This window comes from Papio anubis, chromosome 1 (assembly GCF_008728515.1).
Source record: "Papio anubis isolate 15944 chromosome 1, Panubis1.0, whole genome shotgun sequence".
Lineage (NCBI taxonomy): Eukaryota > Metazoa > Chordata > Mammalia > Primates > Cercopithecidae > Papio > Papio anubis.
Genome location: NC_044976.1, coordinates 58,336,827 through 58,351,145, shown reverse-complemented (window position 1 = coordinate 58,351,145; position 14,319 = coordinate 58,336,827). Strand labels below are relative to the sequence as shown.

Below are 14,319 nucleotides of genomic sequence, written 5' to 3'. Positions count from 1 at the left end.
GATGCTCAAAATATTCCAGATTTGACCATTAGACGCCCATTCAACCTGTCACTTCCTGACTTTTGGCACAACAATCTATTCCAGGTTGATCTTATACTTTCCCTTTCCCAGCCCTGGAATCAGTCATTTTTTCCAAAAGTCCTGGTTTCTTTTAGTGGATAATAATATGTAGAAATCAAGATCTGGGCATTAGGCATGCTCATTGCTCTCCAGATATTGTTGCCCCTCGCTCATATCGGTGGCCAGAGCTAGGGAATATATGTATGTATATAATGTGGGTATATGTCCAAAACTGTGTGTGTATACATTATATATATATACACACACACACACACCCCATATTTAATCTACATTTCTATATTTATTGACTTATCTATTGAAAATCTGAGTTCATTATAGATTATCTCAGATTCCAATCCAACACCACAAAGTTTGATTTTCTCCCTTTCTTTATTTGCAACTTCCTCTCATTATCCTCAATATATTTATTTATTGGATCAGTATCCCTTGTATATAACTTACCCCTCATCACTGCCACAGCCACCCTGTGCATATTCCACCTCATACCATTTGTGCTCTGAGACCAGCTCTCAGCTTCCACCACCCCCTCCCCTGTGTGAATGTCCTCCTCACCCCACTTGGGCTACATTACCCCACACAAGTCACTACCGCCATCTCTATTGTGTGCATTTTTAACAGCTTACTTTCTCCCTAAGTAATACATATTCACAGCAATAATTTAAAAAAGCATGACAAAGAAAAGTATAAAGACAAAACCATAAAATGTTTGTAATCCCATAATCTAGACAAAACCATTGTCAACATTTTAACATATTTCCTTATTGTCCTTGTGGAGATTCTTTGTACATCATAACAAATATGATTCCCTGTAGTCAATTCTCTATGCTGCTTTTACCTCTTTGTATTTTCCCATGTAATTTAATATTCTTGGAAATGTATGTATGCCTAAGTTTTGTCCTCTGTCTGTAACAGGTTGTTAAGGAAATAAAGTTAGATCATATATGCAAAAGTGCTTAGTAAAGGCAAACGTGCTTCATGGTTATGTCATTATTATATTATTTGTGCCTGTGTTTCCCACCAGTGTGTGTCTAATTCATCTCTGTTCCCCTCACCTTTATCTCTTTATCCATCACAAATAGTACAATTAGCAACAGGTTAAAATGATACCAAATCAGTTTATTGTAAATATACCCAAGATTCTCCTAGAAGAATCCATATATCATGGCAAACTGGACCTAGCAAGTCAGGAACCAGGATTAAAGAACTGGCTTCATCAGTAACCAACTGTGTGACTATTAGTAAAGCATTCATTCTCGCAAACCTAAACTTATCTCATTTGTCAAATGCATGAAATAAATTCTCTCCTAACTATGTTACACAGCTAGGCAAGGATCCCAATGTAATGGCAATGTGAATTTGCTTTTAAAAGCATGAAAATTAGGACTGTTAGGTGTCAAACTTATGCCTGGAAGAAAGGAAACTTGGCTCCCATCCCTGGTGCTTCCCCAAACTATCACTAACCAAACAGGCCAGTTACCTCAGTAGTAAAATGAGAGAATTGACCTACATTTTTGGCAAATTTCTTTCCAGCCCTATCTCCTAGAATCTAAAGATTTTAACTGGAAAGAGAGGAACTGGGTTCATCTATTTCATGAAGTTGCTTCCTGCTTTGATGGATCAAACAGGAAGCATTTAAATGAGGAAAAATAAATATAAATTTTCGGTAAAACTTTGAAACCTGTCCTGATTATGCACACTTTAGAAGCTGTTACATCTTGTAAAGTGAGGACTTCGGAAGAGTCCTCTAGAAGACTCTTTACCACGAGCAAAGGAACAGCAAGGAAAAGCAACTGCGTGCCAAGAGTGGGCATGTGATTAAAAAGACAGTTGTGTTGATGTTTTGTTAACCCTTTGGATTCTTCAGATTTCTATCTCCTGATCCATTTAACTGGTCCTCATCCTATCACATCTTCTGTGGGACATCCCAGATACATTGCTTGCCTTCTATGAATTTCATTCTTCTCAGAAAAAGAGATGGTAAGAACAAAGCAGCCTCAATTTCCCCCTCTTCTTGGATCCACATCATTTGTAATGTGATGTCATAGCTCTTCCCATTAAAAATTGTAGTAATATCCCCTCCCCTTAAACTGGGGCTGGCCTTATGACTGGCATTGGCCAACATAATGCAATGGAAGTGATGGTGTGTCAGTTCCCAGTCCGGACCTTAAGAGGCCTGTGTACTTCCATTCTCCCTCTTTTGACCTTATCACCACCATGTGACTAAGCCACGGCAGCTTGCTGGAGGATGAGGGATAATGTGAGAAGGGCCTCACTGTCCCAAATGAAGATATCCTAGATCAGCCATCAGCCTGCTGACCTCTAGTCAAGATCAGAGAGACCAAGGGGGCCGAGCCAAGATTGGCAGAGCCACATATCTGACTTACAGACTTGTGAGCAATAATTCATGCTTACTGTTTTAAGCTGCAGAGTTTTGAACTGTTTGTTATGTAGCAATATGCTAACTGATGCATGTGTTATGAAATTAGTGAATCTTAAAGTAGAGAGGACTTTAAGTAAGCTACATTCTAGTCTTACTAGAGAGAACACTAGACTAGAAGTATAAAAACTTGAGTTTTAGGTCCTGTTCTGCAAATTCCTTGAGCATATGATCTTGGATAGGAAACAACTCTCTCTTATTTTTAGTTATCTTAAATTAAAAAGAGATCCCAATCCATTTCCTGCCTATTAATAACTGGGCTGTTGTAAGGATTAAATTAGACAATTTTCTTGCAAATGAAGTCTCTAAGAGGGTGCAATACAACTCTCAATAGCAAAGCAGCAGTGAGTCACTGCGTATAGTTTTTAAAAAGACTACTGCTAATTCAGATAAGATAATTTTTTAAAAACAGGAGACATGAAGCAACTCTGAGAAAGAGGCTTGTGATACGAAGAAAAGATATCCAGGCATCACTTAGCCCAGAGTATCCTTTTTCCTTTTAAAGCCATGACCTTCTAATAAGATTCCTCTCATCACAGTTGCAGATGGCATTAGGTGAAGCATTTTTGTGGAATGTAGAAAAGGTCACATTTCTACCATTTCCACATGGATGTTGTGCAAGAGTCAAAGAACAGGAATAATTAATTATAATAATTGGAACATAATAGCTGAAACGTTGTGCTATAATACAAAATTTGAAACTATCGTAGACAGGAAGACTGGAAGATATTCCTACATCTTATATCAGCTTTCACATTCGAAGTGAATTGTCCAATGTGAGCGGAGGTGACAGAATCAGATGAAGAAAGACAAAGACAGCACTGATCGTCAGAATCAGCCCAGAGACATCTAAGCCAAGACAGCACAAGACAGCACAGTGGGAGAGCATGGGCTTCGGAGTCATACCAACATGGGTCATTCTGTTTCTGTCCTTTCTGAGCCTTAGGGTCATCCTCAACAAAATGATGTTGTCTCAGAACATCAATACGTATTTTAAATTAACAATAAGAAAACTATCATGCATTCCACAGGGTAAGTCTGTGTAGCATTTAGTTATTTTCAGTAGAGAGTGTTAGGAAGAACGCACATTTTAGTTTTTGATAAATGTGGTCGACACTGATCCTAGCTCTGCCACATGAGTTTTATGACTTCAGTTTCTATACTGGGTTAAGCTTCAGCTTCCTCATCACTAAAAAGTGGTTACAGTAACATAAACTTTATATGATTACACTAGAACATATGCACCATGGGAGCAGTTTTGTTTTGTTTTGTTTTGTTTTCTGTTTCACTCATTCATTGTCATATCACCAGGGCTGAATGCTTGACACATAATAGATGCTCAATAAATACTGATGGAACTAAAGAATTGTGAAATTATTTGAAATAAACTATGCAACATATCTAACTCAAAACCTGGAACATACTAAGAATTTTTGTTATTGATTTTTCAATGTCATGAGTTAAAAATATATTTTTGGACCTGGTTATCTTAAAAACAGGAGAAAAAAGAGAGTTTTCACTGCCTCTTCTTTCTTAATTTTCAAGTTACACATTATATAAATGTATTAATTAGATTTAAAAAATGAATTAAATTTACAAAGGCCAAAGAACCTTTTCGAGGGCGTACTTAGAGAGTAGAATCCAATCTAGTGAAGCCACTGACTGATGCCCATGTGGCAAATAAGTTTCTCCTTCCCCTTGTCCCTCTCTATCGCCTTATTATAGATCAGCTCTATTTCTCTGTGAGTGGGCAGTCCTTAAAAAGAACTGAGGACATTTTAAAATTTAGTAAAGATGGCAGCACTCCACCGGGTGCAGTGGCTCATGCCTGTAATCCCAACACTTTGGGAGGCCGAGGTGGGTGGATCATCTGAGGTCAGGACTTCGAGACCAGCCTGGCCAACATGGTGAAACCTTGTCTCTACTAAAAATACAAAAAATTAGCCTGGCATGGTGGCGCATGCCTGTAATCCCAGCTACTTGGGAGGCTGAGGCAGGAGAATCACTTGAACCTGAGAGACAGAGTTGTAGTGAGCTGAGATCACGCCATCGCATTCCAGCCTGGAGCAACAAGAGTGAAACTACGTCTCAAAAAAACAAAAAACAAAAAGCAAACAAACAAAAAGCAGCACCCAATCCTCTTTGTGAGCTGGAAGTGGAGTCTGGGTCTCTGTCCCCAGTGTTCCAGAGGACAGAACACAGGAAAGCTGAAATCTCCAGCAGAGGCAATGGAGGGCTTAGGAAGTAAGGGCAGGCTGAAGCAACACCCAGCCCTGGAAATCCCAGGGCTGACCCCTACAGCAAGATGGAGTGATTGCACTGGCCAGGCTGTCTGGAGATGTTCCATTGAAAGCAAGGGAATACAGGGAGAGAGCAGGGGAGTGTTGGGAGAGGGGCCCTGGACTCCCATATGCCTGTTTATTACAACTTACCTATTGAGAAGGGTAGAAAGGCTTCTCTTTTCTTAAACTGTCCATTCTCCAGAAAATGCTCTGGATTGAACGTGTCAGGGGTGGCCCACTCTGTGGGGTCCCTGTGCAGCGCCGTCAAATTGGTCAGGATCATGGTCCCCTAGAGAAAGCAGCAGAGACTCAGGCAAGGCTTGACCCATGAAAAAGCACACCAATGCAGAGGGTGGTCATATTCGGGCTTCCATGCCGGAGGCTGAACATACTCTGAACTGCCCCACCCTCCCCAACTGCGGTACACGGTCTCCTGTGTCCCCCAACCCAGGACCCTCCTCTTTGTCTGGGACAGCCTACAAATTAGATTGGATTTCCCTGCTGGGAATTTTAACAGGGATGTTTGGCTACTCTTGAGTGCAGGATGGATCTTCCTTACAGGGACAGGTCAGTTTAGGTAGGTCTCAGAGGGAGGGGACATGAATTCACTGATGAGAGAATAATCCAACAGTCAGTCTGCAGTGTACCAAAACCAACCCAGCTGCTCAGTGAAGCTATAACGATGGCGGCTCTACAAAGGTAAAAGACATCTCATTCATCTTGGCTTCGCCATTCTCTTTCCTCCAATGTCTAGTACACGGTACCCCACTCCCCACAGTAGGTTTAGTAATAGAATCAGGCAGACCCATGAAAGGAGCCCCTGTCCACCCAGGTATATATTAAGAAACACAGGAGTTCCCAGAGGGAGCTTTTCCTTTACTCTGCCTTTATCCAACCCATCAACGAGATTGGTCAATGTTACTTTCACCTCCATTCCATGTCCACCATGCCCACTTAGTCCAGACTTCTTCCCAGCTTGCCTGGACCCCTGTTACAGTTTCCTAACTATACCCCAAATCCTGTCGCTCCTTTCAATCTGCTTCAGACTCCGGAAGAGAGTGAGCTTCCAGCATGATTTGGTCATGTCACTCCCCACCCCCACAGCCCCCACTGCTCATATCTAGGACTTGACACACTTCAGTAGTCACCCATTGCTCTCAGGGCAAAGACTCATCACCTGGTCCCAGTCTGGGCCACTCTTCCCCTCTGCCTGCACTCCCACTACAGGGCTCTTCTTTCAGTTTCTCAAACATGCCGTGTTCCTACTTAGTTCAATACCCTTTTTAAATGCTAATTGCCTTGCCAGGAATGTTCTTCTTCCCCACTTTGTCATCAAGCTAACTCTTAATGATCCATTAATCCTCAAACATCACTTGCTTTTGGAAGCCTTCCCTGACCACTCCTGCTAGTCTGTGTTTTTAAAGACCACAGTGAGTTTTCTCCTTTGGGCAGTTATCATGTTTCTAAATATGTACTTGCACGATTAATTTTCTCAGGGTTATTTTGCCAGACCTGAGCATTTCAGGTATGTAATGTTTGTTGAATTCATTCAAATATTAACATATTAATATAATATTAATTCAAGGAATTTAAATCATTAGTTTTCAATATTAGTATAACTCTTTCTTTCTTTTCCTTTTTCTTTTTTTTTTTTTTTTTTTTAGACGGAGTCTAGCTCTGTCGCCCAGGCTGGAGTGCAGTGGCGCAATCTCAGCTCACTCACTGCAAGCTCCATCTCCCCGGTTCAGGCCATTCTCTGCCTCAGCCTCCTAAGTAGCTGGGACTACAGGCATCACCATCACACCCAGCTAATTTTTTTCTATTTTTAGTAGAGATGGGGTTTCACTGTGTTAGCCAGGATAGTCTCGGTCTCCTATCTCGTGATCCGCCTGCCTTGGCCTCCCAAAGTGCTGAGATTACAGGCATGAGCCACTGTGCCCAGCTTTTTTTTTTTTTTTTTTTTTGAGACAGAATCTCACTCTGTCACCGAGGCAGGAGTACAGTGGCACTGTGTCGGCTCACTGCAACCTCCGTCTCCTGGGTTCAAGCAATTCTCCTGCCTCAGCCTCCCAAGTAGCTGGGATTACAAGCACCCACCACCATACTTGGCTAGTTTTTATATGTTTAGTAGAGATGAGTTTCACCATGTTGGACAGGCTGGTCTTGCTCCTGATCTCAGGTGATTCACCCGTCTCAGCCTCCCAAAGTGCTGGGATTATAGGCGTGAGCCACCACGCCCAGCCAATAACTGCTATTTTAAGCACTTTCTGTACTAAGTACTAAGTTAAATACCCTACATGCATGATCTCATTTTACCTCCACGTGGATCTTGTAAAGTAGGTTTAAATGCATTTTTTCAGATGAAGAAATTGAAGCTATGAGAGGTAAAATAATGGGCCCAGAGTCAGACAGTGGGAAGAGGCAGAGCCATGATTTGAACTAGGTCTATTTGATGTCAAAGTCATAGCTTGTAGACTGTGTAACACACGGTTATTTCAATTTGTCAGTTCCCAAGATGATTATTAAAGCTGACAAAAATCAGTGGCAGAAGTCTGTTGAGCCGAGCTGGTTTCCTTGAGTTAAATAAATTGCTAGAAAAATGCAAACAGCACCAGGGGAATTTAGACCTCAGCCTTTATCCACTAGATGGCCAATGAGTAAGGAAATAGTAAATGTAACAGCTGCTTTTCCTGGCTCTGCAGGGATAGTAACCAAGCAATGTCCAATGGGTAAGCTCTTCTGATTCTACTTCTTGAGATTTTCCCCAGGTATGACACACTCAGAGGTACTTAGACAAACTGGAATAGATCCACAGAGGCTGACCAAAGTGGTTAGAAAGCAAGGAAAGGAACTGAAAATATGCAATGTGGGGAGAGGGCACTAGAGGGCACATGATAGCTATCTGCAGAGATCCTAAGCGTGGTGAGTGGAGTGACATCAGAATTCTGTTTGTTGCAGAAGCAGAAAATGAAATACTGCATGTTCTTACTTATAAGGGTAGCTAAACATTGGATAGACATGGACATAAAGATAGGAACAATAGACACTGGAGACTACTGGAGGAGAGAGGAGGGCAAGGGTTGAAAAACTACCAACTGGATACTATGCCAGTCACCTGGGTAATGGTTCAATCATACTCCAAACTTCAGCATCATGCAATGTACCCTTGTAACAAACCTACACATATACTGCCTGAATCTAATACAAAAGTTGAAAGAAAAAGAAAGAAAGAGTTCCACTTGTGAGTATAGGGAATCTAACCGAGAGCAAATGAAAAAATAGCAGGGAGATGCTTTTAAAGTGGACGCAAAGCACCTCCTGTGAAGGGAGAATGGTGTCATGCAAAAAAACAAAACAAATCTGCTTCCAGATCCCAACTCTTCATAGTTGAGAGATCTCATGCAAACCTAATTTTTCTGAGCCTCTACTTCTCAATCCATAACATGGAAATAACAAGCTTCTTTTGAATAAACTTACTCTGAGAATTAAGACATTTTGAAAGAGGCCACATTGTTCACAACACATAATCATTGCTTAATACATGTTCGCTCCTTTCTTTCCCTTTCCAGTAATGAATATTGCACATGCTTAGATTGGCTTCCTTATAAGATAATAAATTACACATCTGCTGGACGTGGTGGCTCACACGTGTAATCCCAGCACTTTAGGAGGCTGAGGCGGTGGATCATGATGTCAAGAGATCGAGACCATCCTAACCAACCAACATGGTGAAACCCCATCTCTACTAAAAATACAAAAATTTGCTGGACATAGTGGTGCATGCCTGTAGTCCCAGCTACTTGGGAGCAACAGAGCGAAACTCTGTGTCAAATAAATAAATAAATAAATAAATAAATTAATAATACATCACAGGACTATAAGAAAAAACTGGAAAAATGCCTGTGGGGATATTATGTTAAAAACACCAGCATTAAATGTGGTGTTGTCCCAGGTGGTCTTAAATGTCCTTTCACATTTCAGCATTCTAGAACCCCAGGATCATGAAGCAGAATTTCCCAAAATTTGGCAGATCCCTAGTCTGGTGAGATGTTCTACCAAAACAAAGAAAACTGACCTAGAAAAAGTCTGACCTAGAACTGCTGCCTGTCGCGTGCCCGCAGACTCACAATGCACATTAACATGGTAAAAACACTGAGAAGCACCACAGGAAAGAAACGCCAGTCTTTATCTAAACATATGTAACGTAAGAATCCTTCCTGCTCCCCTCCCCACAATACCTATTTATATCTAGCTGACACATGGAGAAAATCTAGTATCATATCAGGTATAAGATATCTTTCTCTTCCATTTAAATGACTCCTCAGGACAAGAATAAATGTCACTTCTCAAGTTCAGGTTTTCACCCCATCTAAAAGATGGGCTTGAAGATGTGGGGCTAAGCATGCTTAGTTACCTTGGGCAGGTGGTACCCAGCCAAAGTAGTATCAACTGTCGCTTCCCTGGGAACGTTCAGGGGGATGATGTTGCCCATTCTCTGCACCTCATGGATGACGGCATTGGTGTAGGGCATGGACTCCCGGGCGGCTGTGCTCGGCTGCTGCCCCTGGCCGATCACTCTGTCAATCTCAGCTTGTACTTTTTCTGGTAAAGAGGGAAGGGTTCTATTATTTTTTAAGCTTTTATGCTTTATTATAAAGAGGTATGAGTGGTCTCCAAGATCTCATCTGTTGTATTTAAATTACTGACCAGGTTGCAAGAAATAAAATGGTTTGTAACTTTTTGAAAGGCTTATTCAGAAAACTACCAACTCTGTAAATCTCCTTGAGCCTGGTTAGGCTATGGGATGGAATGACCAGGATTAACATGGCTAAACTCCATCATATCAGACCCCAGCAGCCTTGGTGTCTGGTGAAGACCCACTTTCTGGTATACAAATGGCACATTCTCACTGTGTCCTTACATAGTAGAAGGAGTGAGGCAGCTCTCTGGAGTCTCTTTCATAACAGTATTACTCCCATCCCTGAAGGCTAATCACCTCCCAAAGGCCCCACCTCCTAATATCATCACACTGGGAATGAGCTTTCAACATATACATTAGGGCTGGAGTGGGCCCAAATATTCAACCCTTAGCAGATCTACAGACTCTAATTTCTCAGGTAGACACGTAAGAGTGGAAAGCGGGCCCTGGGGTAAGACCCATCGGATTGCAAACTTGCTCTACCACATTGATGCCTCAAGTTACTTACACTCTTTAAATCTCAGTTTCCTTATTTGATGAGGGAGGATAAATCTACCTTCATCTTAAGGATGTTTTGAGATTTACATGAACTGATGTTTTGAGATTTGTGTGACCAGATAGGACTGCTACCAGTTTCTTTCGCTGGTTGAGTGCTCACCTAGCCAGTGAGAGAAACTGCAGCAGTCTTACCTCTTTTCTCTTTTTCTAGAGTAATAGAGATTTTAGCTGGAGACCTGACTGCCCAGCTAAAGAATATATTTTCCAGGTCCTATTGTAACTGAGTGTGACCATATGACTAAATTCTGACTAATAGAATGTAAGCAGAAGTGACGTTTAATCCTTGGAACAAGTTCTTAAAGAAAGGATATGCGCTTCCTTCCCCCTTTCGCTTCCTACTGGAGGAAAGCCTATTGGTGAGCTGTCTTAGTGCTAACAAGAGCATCATTCTAATCACAACAGAGCAACAAGTTGGAAAGAGTTGGGAACCCTAATGACTTTGCAAAGCCTAGTTTGGATTTTTTTTTTTTTTTACCTGAAAGTGAAATAAATTATAATTTTTGAAAAACATTTTATTTGTGGGTAAAATACCCACAACATAAAATTTACTATGTTAGCATTTTTAAATGAACAGTTCAGTAGTATTCAATATATTTACACTGTTGGGCAATCACTCTCCAGAACTTTTTCATCTTGCAGAACTAAAGCTCTACATCTCCTCCCTCAGCCTCGGGCCACCACCATTCTACTTTGTGTCTCTAGGCGTTTCACTATTCTTGATAACTCATGTAAGTGGAATCATACAGTGCTTGTGTGTTTGTTACTAGCCTTTTTAACTGAGCATGACCCTGGATGCATATACCTAAATACACACATATAAAGCATACATTATGCAGATACAGATGAAAAAATAAAGTTCTGTAAACAAACTTACCTTAGTACATGGGAAGCACTCTGATCTTTTCTATTTTTATCTTAAGAAAAAAAGTTGGTCTTGATCCACTAAATTGATTTTATGACTCATTAATAAATGGTTACCCACAATTCGTAAAACTGTATTGTTAAGCATTCCCATCCCCCATATGTTCAAACTGTTCTGGAAGCTGGAGGAAGAAAAATGATGTGAACATCATTCTTGAGTGGACTATAGTCTGTGGGGAAGCTATAGAAATAATACATGATAAGCCTAGTAACAAAGGCACATTACATCATCTCTGGAGGGAGAAAATGTTAATAATTTCCTAGGGGGGTGCAGAAACATCTTAGAGAGGTAGTATTTGAACAGATTCTTCAAGAAGAGCTAGGAGTTTACTATGTAGGAAAACTGGGCAAATAGAGGGAAAAGCATATATCATGACATAGAGCCATAAATACAGACTACAAAGAAAATGACGTGTCACTTAGTGAGGCCACCATGGAGGGTAGGTGGGGCCAAGGCTAGACAGGCAGAAGGGGCATATCGGAGGGTGACATATACCAGACTAAGGTGTTTGAACATTATTCAGGGGGAAATGGGAAGGCATCACTTAAAAGAAGGGAAAGACACAACTAGACTTTCACATCAGAAAGTAACTGTTTCCTGGAACTCTCTCAATGTCGATTGACTTCATGGATTTCCCTCTTGCCTCTGAGCTTCTTGAGGACAGGGATTCTCTCTCACATTTGTATTACCTGGGCCCATCACAGTTCAGACAGAATATGTGAAGAATGTGCAGTTTCCAAGACCTCATCACTCATGACTGTTCTGCCTCTCTTTTCATCCTACAATGAGATCTTCTGGCTCTGACTTCAGGCAGCACGTCCCAGGAGGCACTATTCTGTCCTGGTCCAGGCTCACTCACTGACATGCTCACCTTGGATTTCTGGGTAGAGGGCCATATAAAGCAGAGCCCATCGTAGAGTCGTAGAAGTTGTCTCGGTTCCAGCAAAGAAGAGGTCCAGAGTGCTGCAGATGAGGTTTTCTTCATGGAAACTTGAAGTAGAATTGCCTGTGTGCTAGAAAAGACAATGTTTAATGTTATTTATTGGTTTATTCAGAGGATTCCTGATTGCTGTAACACACAGGGGCTTCATCCTAGGAGGAAATTTGGAAGAAAAGGTCCCCAAAAGAAACAGTTTTCCCTTTGGCCTCTTTAGAAGGCAGACTTTTATTACAGCAATATCGTTAGCACTGTCCTGCCCCAAGTGCTGGACACCTTTGGATGGATGAAAATCAAGACAATTGTTTTCTTTCGCCTGTAATTTGGGGGAAGCTTTTAGTACAGTGAAAGGAGAATGGGATGTGAATAAGACAGATTTGGCTTCCAATATTAACCACTTCAATTAGCAGCTGTATGACCTAGGGCAAGTTACTTAACCTCTCTGTTCTTCAGTTTCCCATTTTATACACTGGAAATAGGAGTGCACACCCCTTAAGAGGGCATTGTGGTTTACATGAATGCAAGGACGCATAGCAAATACTTGAGAAATGTTTGTACTGATAACAGAAAAGACAAATGGAATTCTTCTTGTGAACAACAATTCTTATATCTCCTCATTCATCTTTTCCTTTCCAATTTGAACCTCACTGATTCTAACAAGCATTCCTCATGACACTGTCATCTTTAACATCAGCTTCTGGAAACTTCAATTTGTCCAATGTTGCTCTTGATGTTAATGGTCCCTTCCTTACCTGCACAACATATAGCGAATCTCCTCCTCTGAGGTGAAAACAATACTTCTATAAATGTCATGCCAATAAGGTTAAATAAGAGGGAAAGAAATCCACCATTCTTTCCAATCCAGAAGGAGGATTGGATGTATAAAGATGACAGTATTGACACAGAGATACATGTTAACCAGAGGGGTAACTGTGTTCAAGGTCATGCATCCAATTTGGTTTCCTCTTTACTTCTGGCCTGTAATGTTGGAAAGTGAAAGGTACAAGACAGAAGGAAAGGCAAAAGCCCAACTCAGGCCTTAATAAAGTTGGCCTTTAAACTCTGGCATCCAACTCAGCTTTACTTGTATTCTCTATGGGGGCTGAGAAAAGGGTATGGGTTATTGGGTCCAGGCCCAACTAATGATAGAACAGAGCTTTGAGGATTAACTGCTATGTTCCCCCTTTGTGTATACCTCCAAATAACAGTAGAGGGTAGGGGATGGGGGATGAAAGGGCAGTATTTGAGCATTCACAGGACCTCAAACCAAATGCCATTAACCCCCATCTTTATCTCTAATTGCATCATCAATACTGAGTTAATGTTACTCTACATTTTCTGAAATATTGCCCTTATTTTTACTCCTGTAGCAGGCTGAATAATGACCCCCAAAGATGCCCATCCACATCCTAATGTCTGGAATCTAGGGATGTTACTTTATAGGGAAAAAGGAACGTTGCAGATGTGGTTAAGGATTTTGAGATGGGTAGATTATCCTGGAACATCCCAGTGGGCCCAGTGTTATCATAATAGTCTTTATTAGAGGGAAATAAGAGGGACAAAGTCAGAGAAAGGATGCCAGGATGGAAGCAGATACCAGAGAGAAGAGAAGATGCTGTGCTTCTGGCTTTGAAGATGAAGGAGGTGGCCCCAAGCCAAGGGATATAGGCAGCTCCTAGAAGCTGGGAGAGTAATAGAAACAGATTCACCTCCAGCACCTCCAAAGAGAGCCAGCCTAGCCAAAACCTTACCTGTAACTCAGTGAAGCTGATTTCATACTTCTGACATCTAGAACTGTGAGAGAATGAATCTGTGCTATTTTAGGCACCAAGTTTGTGATCATTTGTTATAGCAGCAGCTGGAAACTAATACACCCCTATTTGTGCTGTAAGAAAAAAATACAAAATGACTTTGGTTTTCTCACCTTTGACATTTCTTTGAGGTAAGCATCAATAAAGTCTCTTGTTTCTGCAGGATTCCAATCCTTCCTGTGTTTTTCAATCATATGAGAAACAAACAATTTCAGTTTTTCCCAGTTGCTGAAAAGAGTTTGGTGGGGTCCAGGCAGGAATTTCATTAGCCATGGAAAGATATTGTAGAGCTAATTGAGAAAAACAAAACAATCATGCAGATAACATTGTGCCTTTTTTTCACTTTTTAAGACAACAGAAACCATCTTCTCTTTCTATCGCTTTTATTTGCTCACACTTAAACCTTGGTTATCCTTGACCCCTCTTTTCTCTCTCACCCCTCTAGTGAAACAGTTCAGCTCTCTGTCAAAAATATATCCAGCCTCAGACCACTTGTCACCACTCCAACAGCTTGCCACCAAAAAAAAAATACTTATGAGACATCTGGGAACATCTGAGCACTGGCTGAGTGTTTGAAGGCATTAAATAACTA

At 41.1% G+C, this 14,319-nt stretch overlaps 1 protein-coding gene across 1 annotated transcript in view; it reads right to left on the bottom strand.

The window, feature by feature from the left end:
* The window catches only part of LOC116276330 (cytochrome P450 2J2), a 32,113-nt gene that overhangs the window by 2,243 nt on the left and 15,551 nt on the right, over window positions 1–14,319 (bottom strand). Inside the window, exons 5-8 of the mRNA XM_031669362.1 lie at window positions 13,841–14,017; window positions 11,851–11,992; window positions 9,215–9,402; window positions 4,951–5,089 (exon numbers count right to left, since the gene is read on the bottom strand). Of these exons, the coding sequence (XP_031525222.1) occupies window positions 4,951–5,089; window positions 9,215–9,402; window positions 11,851–11,992; window positions 13,841–14,017 (646 nt within the window). The remainder of the gene's footprint in view (window positions 1–4,950; window positions 5,090–9,214; window positions 9,403–11,850; window positions 11,993–13,840; window positions 14,018–14,319) is intronic.